This window comes from Strix uralensis, chromosome 6, assembly GCF_047716275.1.
Source record: "Strix uralensis isolate ZFMK-TIS-50842 chromosome 6, bStrUra1, whole genome shotgun sequence".
NCBI lineage: Eukaryota > Metazoa > Chordata > Aves > Strigiformes > Strigidae > Strix > Strix uralensis.
In genome coordinates, this window is record NC_133977.1 from 26,904,898 (window position 1) to 26,918,880 (window position 13,983).

The 13,983-nt window shown below is 42.3% G+C and overlaps 1 protein-coding gene across 4 annotated transcripts in view; it reads left to right on the top strand.

The window, feature by feature from the left end:
* Positions 1-13,983, top strand: part of RBMS1 (RNA binding motif single stranded interacting protein 1) — a 147,008-nt gene that overhangs the window by 50,996 nt on the left and 82,029 nt on the right. The window contains exon 1 of one of the 4 annotated variants that reach the window (XM_074873366.1): positions 1,560-1,876. The exons of the other annotated variants lie outside the window; for them this stretch is intronic. Coding sequence (XP_074729467.1) covers positions 1,814-1,876 — 63 coding nt within the window. The 5' untranslated portion in view covers positions 1,560-1,813. Of the gene's footprint in view, positions 1-1,559; positions 1,877-13,983 lie in introns of those variants that run through there. 4 annotated transcript variants of the gene reach the window in all.

Consider the following 13,983-nt stretch of genomic DNA (forward strand, 5'->3'; position numbering starts at 1 on the left):
GATCAGAGAGGGGGGGGGGGGGGGGGAAAAGAAGGTTTCACCCAGAATCAGTTGCTGAACCATTGCTTTTTCCAGCAGTGATGCCAGCTGATGTTGTAAAGTAGGCATGAGGCCACATCCTTAGCCAGATCAGGGAATATGAATTTATCCTAGCTTTAAGCCTCTGTGCTAACTTTAGGCAAATACAAATGATCCACGATCCAGCATGAAGTTAGGGTAGTACAGCCAGACCTGATCTGGTATGAAGTCTGCTGGTACAAACTTACTCCATCAAACATTTTTCAATGGCAGTGATCACCATGTGCCTCCTGTGCTTTTCATGCAGTACTAGCAGCCCTTAAACTTGTGCTATCAAATCAAGGCCAAACTGAATGAGATCCATTTTAGAGCTTGAAAGAGGAAAAAAAAAGGGAAGTTATGCAGAATGTAGTTATGCCAAGTGACGGTGATTTCTTACCATTGCCTGCACTCAGATGGGCTCTGATCTGTGGTGACAATTTATTAGGATACCAAAATAGTTGGCAATTATTTCTAGGCAACTGAGTAACTGAAGATTATGGCTTTTGTAGATACTAGCATGTCACATGGCACTATGTTACTCGGCCTTTCAGTAATGAACTACCTGGCAATATTTTGTTTCTTCCCAGCTGTTTCCCACTGTCATGTTTGTGTGTGTGAGATTAAGGCCACAGTATTACCAGAAAGAGGAAGAGAAACCAAAAGGTGCCTGATGATGCATGGCCATGCAGAAGGTCTTCCGCAGTGTTGCCAATCAGAAACTCAGTGGCTTGACAGAACTATAACCCTGGACTTCTTAAAAACTAGATTACCAGCATCACTGGGTAATGTAAATGTAATAACGTAAACAATGCAGAGTAATAGCGAGTGAGGGTGGAAAGCCCTTTTCTCCACGTGTCCCAGTCTTGTTCCCTAAGAACCACAACATTTCCTAGGCCCAAATTTTGTGAAGAAAATCAGAATTTCCCCCTGCTTCCCAGATAACTGCCTTGAGGCATTAATGAGGGCTTTGATCAGATGTCACCCCCCGTCCCCATCTCTAATAAAGAAAAACTTGAGAGTTAAAACCTACAATATTTATTGCACTCGGTCAACCCTGCAGTTTGCTGGCGGGGAGGGGTGTGGGGTGTGTTACACAAAAATCAGCTCTTCGAGCATAAGCCGGGCAATTGCGGGGTGTCCCGAGCCACTTCGGGGGTCGGGACCGGGCCGGGCGCACCGCGCGGTAGGCCCGCGGCGGAATGCGCGGCACGCGGGGCCAGGCGCAAGTTGCGCCTGGCCCCGCGTGCCGCGCATTCCGCCGCGGGCCTACCCCCCCCCGCCCCCGCTTAGGCGCAACCATTGCGCTCCGCGGGGGCGCCCGTCGCCCCGCTTCGCTCCGCGCGTCCCTTGCTGCCGCGCCCCGTTCCGCGCCGCCCCGCGCAGCACGGGGCGGGGCGCGGGCGCCGTGCTCGCTCCGCGCTTCCCCGCTGCGGCTCGGCGCTCGCTCCCTCCCTCCTTCCTTCCCTCCCTCCCTTTTTCTGGGCGGTGGTTGAGGCCGGCGGGAGGTGGGCTGGGCTGGGCTGGGGAAGCCGGCGGCGGTCAATGAGAGCCCGTTGATGGCCGGCTGCGCGGCCGCGGAGGGGTAGGGTCGGCGCGGAACGGAGCGGGGGGTCGCGGCGGGGAGCGAAGAGCCGCAGCCGGCGGGGAAGGCACGGAGGCGGGGAGCGCCCTGCAGCCTCGCCGCGCCGCAGCCCGGCGGCCGCCGCCAAAGTTGCTCCCCATCCCGAGGGGGAGCCGGGGATCAGGCGGGGCGATGATCTTCCCCAGCAGCAACAGCAGCGCGGCGGGCAGCAGCCGGACCCCGTATCGGAAGCAGGTAAGAAGGTGGGGGGGCGGGTTGTGACCCCCCACCCCCCCGCCCCGGTTCTGGGGGAGGAGTGGGGAGAGGGGTGGCGACTTGCGTGAGTTGCAACTTACAGCCTGTTAGCTTCTCGAGAGCTGGGATTTACAAAAATAAACTATTTCTTCTTTTTTATTTTTTAATCTTTTTTCTTCTTCCCCCCCTAAAAGCTGCGCCGTGACCTTGCCGAGTGCCCGGGCGGCCTCCGCCGGGTGACCTTAGCGGCGGGGCAGTGCGGGCCGGGGCGGTGGGGGCCGGGGCGGCCGCCGAGGGCCGGGCGGCTGCCGGCCCTGCTGAGCTCGGCAACAAGTGAAAAAGGGACCCGGTGTTGCAACACGGGCCGCAAAGCGAAACTCGGGGCTGGATGTTTTTCGCTCGGCGTGAAATGAGCGAAAGGATCGCGGCGCGTTCTTTCTTTCAAACAACCCTCCAAAAATCCGCCGCCGCGCTTCAGAGTTGCCCCTTCTCCCCCCCCCTTGAAGTGCTCAAGGGCAGTCCTATGACATTTTATGGGCACATAGATCGCTCTGATAAGCTCGGAGCACTCGCATCTATGGAGCTATACTGAAAGAGGTATTTCTTTGTTTGTTTGTTTAGTCGCTGGAAATAAAATAGTTGGAATAGTTGAGTTACAACCTTGCTGGGCCGTTTTCTCTTCGGCTGCGCTTTTCACCCCCCCACCCCCCAACGTTGGCATTAGTGTTACATTGTTACATTATTTACTGTGAAGCGTCTTATTTTTCATTGACTCTTTGATTTTAAAAAAAAAAGTAATAAAAATCTTACTTCCTAAGTTCATCGGAAAGTGTGCTGTGTGTTTGTGTGCCAGAGGGTAAATGGAGGAGAGGTCACTGACAAGCTCCCGGCTTGACAAAGCATGCCAAAAATACTACGGCAGGCTTCTTTCCAGGTGAGGAAAAATCCTTCCGTGTCTGCTGCTCTTAGCAGCTGAACCAAGTCATTTGACGGGTTCAGTTAGCAATACTGGGGGAGTCGTCCTATTTTGCTCGGGGTCAGAATTCATTAAGGGCAGAAGGAGCAGATCGGATCTCACTGCAGCGCACGATGAAGGGTTTCATAGAAATAATGGGGAAAGGGCTTTGAAATTTTGAACTCTGTGTGTTGTTGGGGTGGCGTGTGATCTGCGTGGCTAACCTGTGTGACAGTGAAAGTTAGACTGACATTTTCTTGAAGATTAAACAAAAATTGCCATTTCCTTTCTCCTCCCCCCTTATTTTATAGAAATATCTTTTTGATAAGAATCGCTGGTGTGCTGTCTCAGCAGCCCTCTGCAGATGCCGCCTAACAGTGTGTGGAGTTATCTTTGTATCTTGTAGTCGAAGTGTTCAAGTCCCTACATAATAAAACACGCTTATTGTGTGTGCTGGTTTTGGTTTGTTTTTAATATATGCCCCAGATTCGCCCACGCTGATCAGCTTGTCTGGTGCTCCTGTGTACTCTGTAAATGAAGCCGATTTATTAGATACTATTTTCTTACTCTACCTGCAAGGCCCATTAGTTAACGAAGCCCGCTGTGCCGGGGTCGGGGCGCTGGGCAGGGTGCGGGCAGGAGCGGGCGGGGGGGCAGCGCGGGCGAGGCCGGCGCCTGGCAGGGCTCTGTTTTGCGTGCGAATGTGGGTTTGCCTGCTGGTCTGGAGCAGGCTGATAAGATGCTCCCCTTTTCACAGTGCCCTCCTTAGATTCAAAGAGCTAAAAGGGCCGACTGAATCAGAAAAACAAACAGACCCTTTTCTTCCCAATAGGCAGAGAAAGAAATGAATGGGGGGGTATTATGTGGGCTTAAGACCCTGGGTACCAAAGGTTTCTTTTGTTAGTGTGTAGCCATTCTCCGCTCAAACACTTCCTACATAAGGAGCCAGGGCCTGAGCCTTTCTCCATTTAAGTCCATGGAAAACTCCTATTAACTTCATTCATGCAGACTAAGGTCATTTAAAGATTGACTTTCTGGTCTCCCTTTCACTCGGACTTCACCTGCAGGGGTGAGCTGATGTCAAACAGTGCTGATGAGTGTTAGGAGCCTAATTTTTCAACTCTCGATAATTAAGAATAGTCCAGATTAAGTCTCTGCATCCTCTGTGTAACCCATATTCAGACAACTGAATTATAATTGTGCTTTAGTCTGAGACACTAGGCACTGTTAGTGTAGTAAAAGTAGTCTACCATCATCTCTAAAAGGAGAAACTAGATTTTTCTATGCTAACAGCATGTAGTATGTGAAGAGGGAAAAAGTTTAAATAACTTAAAACCGAAACTAAAATATTTTGAGTAGCTTGTATGTCTCTATTAGTGTTGTAATGTCTATTAGTATTGTAACAATATCAGAATATAGGAGCACTTCAGTGTTAGGAGACTATAACAGATTCAGGTGAAAAGATGAGTGATTTATTGTTAAAAGACAAGGCAATACTCTTGATTTATTTTTAAGCACTGTAATGTAATGTGAGATTCTGCCTTCATTTAAAACGCTGACAAAATACCAGTTAGCTACAGTAAGTCCAGAGCTTTACCCATACTCCCTTTTTATTTTCCTGAAGAACTATGTTTTGTTTTATAAACGTATTTGTGCTTGTAGCATTATGCTTATTATCTGCTGTATCTATTTCAGTTTGTAACTCAGGCATGTAGTAGCCAGTCAACATCCTTGGTTTCAGGTCAGATTCGATTGGGTCATGCTTAATCTGTTTTTCTTTTTATTCTTTTAGTAAGAGTACTAAAATATGGTCTCTAAAGTTGTATTTTCAAAAGGATTTCCTGTGTTATGGGCAGATGCGCATATTAGAAATACTCCTACCAGGCTTAAAAGTTAGTTTGCTTAAATGAGTGGCAACTCATCTGAGAATTGGCTTGAAATGCAGATTTAGGTCTAGTTAAAGAATGAAAGCCATACAGTATCTGCAGTAATAACTTATCACGATGCTCATGGCCATGCATCCTGTCTGGAAAAGGTAGGTATAAACTAGTATTTTTACTAACAAGGTTACTCAAGCTATGCAAAGAATGCACATGTGTGCATCCATAATGTGAAGGAAACAGAATGACATACAATATCCTGCTTAATACAGGCTTTCTTAGCTCTCAGTTTGTGTGTGCTGAGAACGCGATGATTCTCTGTCCCTCCTCCCACTTTTGTTATTCTCATGCAAATCAGGAGGCGCTCCTCCGAAGTAAATATTTCTACACTCTGTAAAATTATCGTAAATGGAAAATTAGGCTTTCTCCTGCCATCTGCTCCTTGAATCTACAGAGCTAGTGCAGCTATTTGATTAGGGATTTTAAATCGCTTTGTGCTGGGAGGTTTCTCTGCTCTCAGGTTTCTCGAAGAGGAAGCCAGAAGCAGCTCTGGAGGCCTGGGATGGAGGCGAGCCCAGGCTCCCACCTACCACAGCCTGGGTGCTCAGGAAGTCCAGGGTGTCTGTGCCTTTTAACAGGTTTGCCCAGTAACAGTGGTTCTTGTTACATTTTGATGAGTGTAATGTTTATCTCACCAGCATAAGGAGATTTACATAGTTTGCTGCTTTGGAGCAGATTAACTGGGCGTAGCTGCATGTGAGGAATTTAACACTGATTTGGTGTTTGGCCTGTGTAAGGAGAGACATACAAAGCTTTTGATTAATCTTTTCATGCGGCTCTGTTAACATCGAGTGCCGTGTTCTGGGTTGGGTTTTGCTAAAAGTTGACGATTAAGGTGGGTTTCTAACAGTGGTTAAATGAAGAAAGCTTTTGCCAATTTTAAGCTAAAAATGCAGATTGGCTTTTCACTCTGTCTATAGGTTTAACGTATCAAGAAGCTACACCTGTAATCCTACTTTATTATTTCCCAGTTTCCCAGTTGGCGCTGTGTGTGGTGTCTGTGTGTGTGAGAAGGAACCTCATTAAACTTGCAAGACCTGGGCATGGTCATAACTCAAATCATGCAGCTCCGCAGAGCAGTCTGTGACCAGACTGATCTGACATTACACCTCTTCTGTGCTGCGGGGGGAGAGGCTGAGAAGCCCAAGAATGAACAGATATATTTGGTTACCTGAATAAATGGGATTAGTTTATTTTTGTTTCTTTCAGAATTGTAAGAATTATGTCATTTTGTGTCATTGGCTTGCGCTGACAGAGTCTATTCCCCTTTACATTGCATACAATATTAAAGGGTCTACCTGGGTTTAAAAAGACTCAGCTCTTAATTAAGTACCAGCTATTTTAATTTTTTGAGTGCATCTATAGGATTGATTGTGAAGTTCTGCTTTATTCTCAAGAGAGCAAAACTGCTCAGTCAGTGGGTTTCTATACTTGTAACACAAAGTGAATGAAAGAAATAAAAGGAAGCACCTTATCTTGTCAGGCATGATGTTATAGATTATAAAAAGCGATATGATTGTCTTATCTGTATTCAGCAATTTGAAGTTTTTTGTTTAGTATTCTAACAGGGTGAACAATGTATTTTTATCTCTTTGGAACTGCTCTTGTTTAAAGTTTTCATCTTTGCCATGAAGCTTCACATGGAAGGGAAAACAGAAGTCTGTGTCTTCAACATCTGCTGTTTTGTTTTGGGTTATTTTTTTTTTTTCCTGAAATTTCCAACTGTTAGAAAAAATTTGCTTGAGTTAACACATTTCAGAAGGGTTAGATCCTTTAAACTAGGATTACAGGCAGGGAGGAGAGGGGAAGGAAGGAAGGGAGGGGAAAATCCTTTCCTGTGAGCTTGAGATGGCTCCCAAAACATCTGCACAGTGCTGCAACCAAGTAAATAAAAATAATGGTTGTTTGACATGATAGCTGTTTTAGTCTGCTTCTTTCTTTTTTTTTCTTTCCCATCTCTAAAGTCTTCATTAAAATTGAACTTTGCTTGTTGCATGAGATGGTGTATAACAAAAGAAGTTAGTGGAGAACAGAAACTTTTTTTACTGGCTGTCCCTCATGGCTCTGTTTCTGGCTCCTTACGAATGTTTTTCTCTGTTTCTGCATCAGATTATTTTTAAAACATCTTATTTAGGGGACACTGTGAAAGCTTGTAAAGCTGTAATCCTAGTGAAGAGGTGCATGGAGGTGTTTTGATCTTGGATGAAGCGTGTTGGTCAGAAGTTTTCTAGAAAGCCAACAGAACCACATTTAAATACTCTCAGAAACCTTGCTGAAGTAATTGTTAGTTATTTTGCATATGTTTCGGAACTGCAGTGTACTGTGGTAATTATAACAGCCCTGCAGAAGCCACTGTATTTGCAGCTTCCTGATGCAACAGGAAAGGGAAGGGATGAGTTACAAATAGAGGAGAAATGTTCAGGGGGAGCCGTGGGTTAGATAAGCACAAACCTCCTAACCCAGCAATTTAGGAAACATACGCACACACCAAAAAAAAAAAAAAATCATGTGGTGTAGGGACTGGTTACTGTGATTAGCACAGGTTTAGCTCCATTTTCCTCAAGAGACTGTAGTTAAAGCAGTGTAGCTGCAGTTATGTATTGACACACAAAACAGTTTTAACCTGCAGGTTGAAGTAATTGAATGCTGGTGAGGGATGGCTTTAAACAGATTCAAGATCAACTAGGTTTAGCAGTTTAAATTTAGTAACATTTATTACAGTTCATGTAAATTGATTTTTAACAATAAAACTACCAATTTTAAGGTCTCACTTATGGACTAAGGTGCCACTGGTTTAAAAATATCAAATGTTTAGAAATATAGTTGCAACACTTCAAAAATGTCTTTTTCTGAATTTATGATGTAGTATGAGGATATATCAGCTCTATGGTCTGTTGCAAAATACAAGCTGATAATTACAGATGTGTACAAATAGAGTATAATACATAATAATACCTTTTTGTTCATGAGTGCTCATAAAAGCAGTGTTGTTCACTTAACCATAATAGTTTAGGAAGTCACTGGTGTGTGTCTTATTTGTTTAAAGTATTCTGCTTTAGAAAAATGATGTGTCAAATAGAGTGGGTGTTTTGATTTTACTTACTTGGTTAGTAAAACTGTAGAACTTTGAGTTTGCAGTGGAAACAAATAATGCATTGTTCGGGGGAGCCTTGTTTGGGGTTCATTTTCCTTGGATGACGAACAGCAGAAAGAGCAGGGCAAGGTGAGCATCAGACTTAGTCTAGCCTGATATTTACCTGTTTGTGAAATGAAATGCTTCTTTACAGCAACTAAATATATGTAACTTATTTCATCATTGATTCTGTTTCTTGACAGTGTCTCTTATTGGCAATGGCACTTTCACACCTTATTCTAAGCATTCTTTCTGTTTCTCTACTTAGACAAGAAGGTGGTTTATTTCTTTCCTTACCTGCTATTGTCTTCTGTTCTTTTATATCTGAATCTCCTCTACCATATGGTGCTTTAGCTCAAGAAAGAGGAAACATGACTCCTTAGGTTAACTACAGCTCATATATTCTGTCATCTGGGTACTACAGCATAACAACGTTAGAATTCAGTCCTTTAGGATATCCGAGGTATGTGTGTGGCACTTCATTTTTAGTGTGCTTGGGGAATGAAATCCAGGGTTCAGGTGTGAGTTTGGGTGAGTGTTACAGGGAACTTTTGTCAGGATTGCTAGTCACTGCAGGGCTCTTCTTTCATGCCTGAGGTGTTACCAGCTCCCAGGAAGGCTGTGGCAGCTTAATGGAAGAGTATCCAGTTATTTTTGACAATCTGAAGCAAAGTTTGTAGATACTTGACTTTTTCAAGGTGATTCAGAATCCTGTTTTAGGGTTTGTCTGCCCCACAGGAACATTATCAGGTTGTGCTTGTGCCTCTGCAGCAATCTGAAATCACTCAAAACACCAGACAGGCAAGGGTAAAATCAAATACAGATCCTTGTTTCCAAATCTGCAAACATAAAATTCTTAAAACTGAGGAGTGTGAGGGTAAAAAAAACCCTAAAAACAAAATAGTGGTGTAGGACCTGAAAGTTTCCTTCATGTTGTATGCAGCCTTGTGGCAGATGACCTCCAGTCTTCCCAGGGAGACTCTGGTTATTATGCAACCCTGTTGCCTTGGGTTGTGTTCAGGGAAGAGCCTCTGATGTAAGGCTCCGTATTTCCTTTTATACTTAACCCATTTGGAGAGTAAGGGGTAGAGGTTTCTTTTTATTTTTGAAGTTGGCGATGCCTCTTTCACTCGGCCTTCTTTCACCAGACCATAGGCTGTCTTTCCCAGCTTTGGAAGTAGTAATGTCTCTTGAGCATCATCAGGTGCAATGCTGCCTACCCAGGCTTTGGAGTGTTCTTCAGCTAAGCACTAAAGAGATGGTTGGTGTGTTGCAAAGGAGATTTCATGCTGTGATGGCTGAATTTCAAGGCTTGTGTTTTTCTTTCTCTTCTACCTATTTGTATAATCTGCTAATATTGCTTTAAACAGTTGTTTAACAGATTTTTCTCTGGGCTTCTACTGGACTGGAGGAGACCCTATTATTCCATCTGCTGCAGGTGACTGGCAGCTGTGTGGCCTCTGTGCCCGTCTTTGAGGACGGCCATGGTGACCCATTTTGAACTATTGGTGTTGCTGCATGCATGTGTGTGTTGTTCTGGTTTAGCTTAGCTATTCACTTAGCTAAAGTTCTAAATAGCCTATTACAACATGAAACTCTTCTATGGAGCGTAGAAGTAGTGTACAGTACAAATTCGTGTTAACTTGGCCCACTGTGGCTTTTCTGTGGGAGAAGAGGGATGGAGTGGGTGTGCTGTGCATCTGTGAACACATCTCTTGGCCAGAAACGTGCCTCCTGCAAGCCTGGGAAGGCATCACCCGCACCAGATAAACCTGGGCTTCAGCAGAGCTGGGCGCGCAGTTCCACAGATTTCTGTCCGGTATGAAAGCAACTGCCAGCAGGACAAGATCCTTTGAAGCGTTTAGTGGTCTGTCTTCCAGATGAGTTCAAGAAGAGTTCTAAAAATGTGGGTCTGAATTTTAAGACTCTTGCTTATGCCAGTGCATATTTACATACCCAGTGGTGCCACTGCCTGTGGTGAGACAACTGACATGAATAAGTGCTTATTGAGTCGGAGAAGCGGAAGACTTTTGAATTTCCCTGGTGAGAAACCTGGGAGGAATAGTTGGTGTGTCCTAGCATTGGTATTAGACTGACATTCAGCAAAATCAAATGGTATTTAAATTGCTTTAATATTATTCCATCCAATCTGCTTGGCTTACATGATCCTCATTACGACAATACTTGTGCTTATTTAAAAATACTTTGTGTAATTTTGAGAAAAAAAAATTGAGTTTGGTATTAAAGACAACTGCTTAGCTACTAACTTTTGAAACAGGGACCGTTTTTGGCTTTTCTGCAGCATTCCAGGAGATGTAGCTCTGGATGCTACTTATGAGAAACACAATAACTAGTTTTTTAAAAAAGCGTTTCTGCAGTGTTTAGCTTAAAAAGATAAATGATAGCTGTTCCTTTCTTGTCTTAGGGCAACAGCGCTTCCAATGCACATGTATACATGTATATATTCCAGAATTAGCGACAATTTTTGAATAGAGAAAACTGGCAGTATCCTGCAGTACTGAGGAGCTGTAAAGCATGTTTGAAAGCTTGAGTGATTTTTATGGTGAAGAGTACCAAGATGTAATTTACTGTGTAGAATTTCAGTTGGTTAAAGGTGCTAGTGAAATTTAGGGCACACCATGACACCAGTAGAAGAATGCAGTGGCTTTTTGTTTGTCTGAAATGTCCTAGGACCTGCCTCCGCTCCCAGTTATAATATTCCAAGATCCTATGGAAGTTAATACAAGATGGAAATGGTTAAGGAAGTCATTAATTGTTACAGCATTATGTTGATATTTCAATTGCTATAGTGACAAAATTAGGTTAACTTTTGAACCAGACTTTGTCAGATTGCCAACAAACATACTCTTCTTAGATCTGTCAAGTGTGGAGTGTCGTGGTCTCAGGGAAGTCACTAAGGGCTGAAAACTGGGTTAGTCATTAGAAAAGGCACTTTGACTTTTCATGTAACCATTCTTTACATATTCTGATGAGTTTTTGGGAGTTCCCTGCTCTGAAGCTCCTGACCATTTCATGCTTTCTGTTTTAATATTTCACTTGCAACTTTATTGTTGGTTTAGTATTATTAATGTATGGTTTTGTATTCCAATATATAAGATGATGGAATGAAAGATCTGTCCTATCTGCATGTTTTATTCTTTTATCAAAAGATCTTTTTTTTTTTTTTGGTGTGACGCTTCTCTGGCAACCCTCTTTCAAAATTACTGAATCCTCAGAGCTGGTTTCTATCTCCACCTTCTTCCTCCCCTGAAATAAGTTCTGTGTTGAGTCATTGTCTTGGGTGATAATGAAAGTCCCAGGTCAGCCACACCTATAAAGTTTTATTCAAGGACAGTGCAGGGATTAAGATGGTGACATGAATTTCAAATTGTCCTATCAACGATATTTTGGATAATCTTAAGTAAATTGTTTAGTTTTGGTTCTTCAAAAGGTATTTGTTAATAGTTTCCTACCTCCTATAGTTTTTGTACAGAAATATACTAACATCTGGAAGTGGGTCAGATATTACAGCAATTAGGACTAAATACCTTATATATATATGCACAAACATGGACATATACATATATAGATGTATATGTTTAAGTGTCTTCTCTAAAGCTCAGGATAGAGCAGATTATTCAGAATGATAAAACTTTATGTTCAAATTCTGCCTGTCATTTACTGTGTGAGTAGTTTCTTTACAGTTTATGGGCATGTTCAAGTGAATATTATTATTGATATTTCCAGATTAATAACAATGGCAGACTTCTTTTTGGCAAGAAACTGGGCTGGTAAAAGTATCTAGAACTCTAATTTTAGAAAGGACTAGATGTTGTTTTTCTGTTAGTAATAGTTGTCTTCAAGCAGAAGTTTAGTGTGCAGAAAGGCAGAGTTCAACCATTACAGTATTACTCAGAACAGGAATAACTCCATGAAGTTCCGTGGCCTAGATTTTGCAGAATTTTTATATAGATAGCTTTAGTGGGCTTGTGGCCTTATCTTTCCTACTAAATTAACTCTTTTTTTTTTTTTCCCCCCCCTCCTCTGGGAAGTCCTTATTCCAATATTCTGTTGTCCAATTTTAATTTTGAAATCCAGTTAAATTGCATCAATTCAAATATTTGGTTTATTCTTTTAGGAAAGGCAATACACAGTCTTTCAACTTTGATTTAATATGACTTTAGCAAGCTAAGGATGATTTACAAGATTGTTAGTGTTAAACATCCAACTGTTGCACGGACTGATAAACTGGAAAGTTAGGCTGGCTGCTAAGAAAAGTGGAGCTGAATGTTCTTATTAAAAATAAAATTCCTTAAAATTGCTTGCAATGTAGGACAAACCTGAAAGCAGTTGCTCAGGAGTGTAGCTGTACAGTAAGTAGATGCAAGTGATTAATTCATTGTAAAACGTTAGCCATTTGCTGGGCAGTGAATTCACTGCAGTGTTTTAAAGCTAGTTGTGAATTCCAAGTATTTTCCTTTATCTATAACTTTCTGATGTGTTCAGACGTATGATTCCTCAGCTGAATTCTTGTACCAAGGACAAGAACATGACTAATAAAGCTGTGGATGAGTTGGGCTCTGTGCCCAAATGAACTGGTTTATTCCTGACTAGTGTTTGACATGGTGTTCGTCATCTCTTGCCAGACATAGCACCAGGCATGGTTCAAGTGAAATGTCCCTTCCCCTTCCAGAGATGGAGGCACTCTCACACAGGAGCTGCATGGCCCGCTGACTGCGCGGGCTTCTGAATATATTGGTGACTGCTGTAAGCCCTACTTGTATCACTTCTGTGGTTTTGACTGTAACTGTTTATACATCTGAGTTAGACTCTTATCTATGCTGCCAGGACCAGTTCATCTTGGCAGCTGAATTCCTCATATATTTAAAGTGTTGTATTAGCAGTACATCTGGAAGCTTTCCTAGGTGTTATCTAATTCTTGTATTTTTTTCATTTCAGAATTAACAATGATCTGTAGTGTCTATGAAAATGATTCATTGTGCAGTCAGACATTCACCCCAGTAGCTATTTGGAGTGTTGCTTCCTTGAACTTTTAAGATGCACCAAGGAGTGGCATCCTGCATTTGCTTAGCATACTGTTGCTAAACATTTGTAATTTAACTTCAGAACTAAGTTTCTGGATGTAAAAGGAATCATTAATTATCATGCACCGTGAAGTCACCAACATTTTAATTTTAGAATAAGTCATATCATGTTGCTTGAGTTTCAGACACCTGAATTCTTAACCACTTAAAACCACTTTTCTCTCAGAATTAAAAATCTTAGAGTTAAAAACTAGCTGCATGAGGTAAAACTGTAGTTTACCAAAAAAAAAAAAAGTTTATCTCTTGGTTCAAACCAAGAGTGAAGTTTGAAATTAGAAGGCAAAATGCGAGGGAAATTGATGAGTACTGGGAAAGTGAGTTAGAATAGCTCTTCTGTTTGCATTATTCAAATATAAATTCCAGATTTCAAGAAGAACAGGAAATGATGAATATAAGTACACATTTTTATTGGAAGTGCTCGCATAAGGATTTTGGAAAAGATTGTCATTTGTAAAGAGAAAATAGAATGTTTTCAGCAAGCAGAAAGTATTGGATCTAATAAGTGATAAGCAACTGCCAAAACATCATCCTTTAGAGAATGAGCAAAGTCTGACTTGGGTTTGTTTCAGATAAGGTTACAAGGAAAATCTGACCCTAAGGCCTGAGCAGCATTGCTGCATGTGGTATGTACACAGTGTTTCACCAAAGTTTTAGCAGACAGGTTTGAGCATGCTGCTTGTTGCCTTACTTGTAAGGTTTAGTTAGAGACATAGGTACCACATGTATTTGCTGCAGTTGTCTTGGTTTATGTATGTAAAACCAAAGTTGTTTTAATTTCTGATTGTTTGACAGCCTAATGCTGTTTTGTTACCACTTTCATGGATCAGCACCCATGGTAAAAGAAGCAGTCTGAAATTCCTTTTCCTTTCTTTTTTTTCCCTTATTAGGTTGTTTTTGGTTTGTTTTTTTTTTTTTTTTTAGCGAGGAGGAGACACCAGGAGGGGGAAAAAACAGCCATGAGGGCAAGGCTGCTG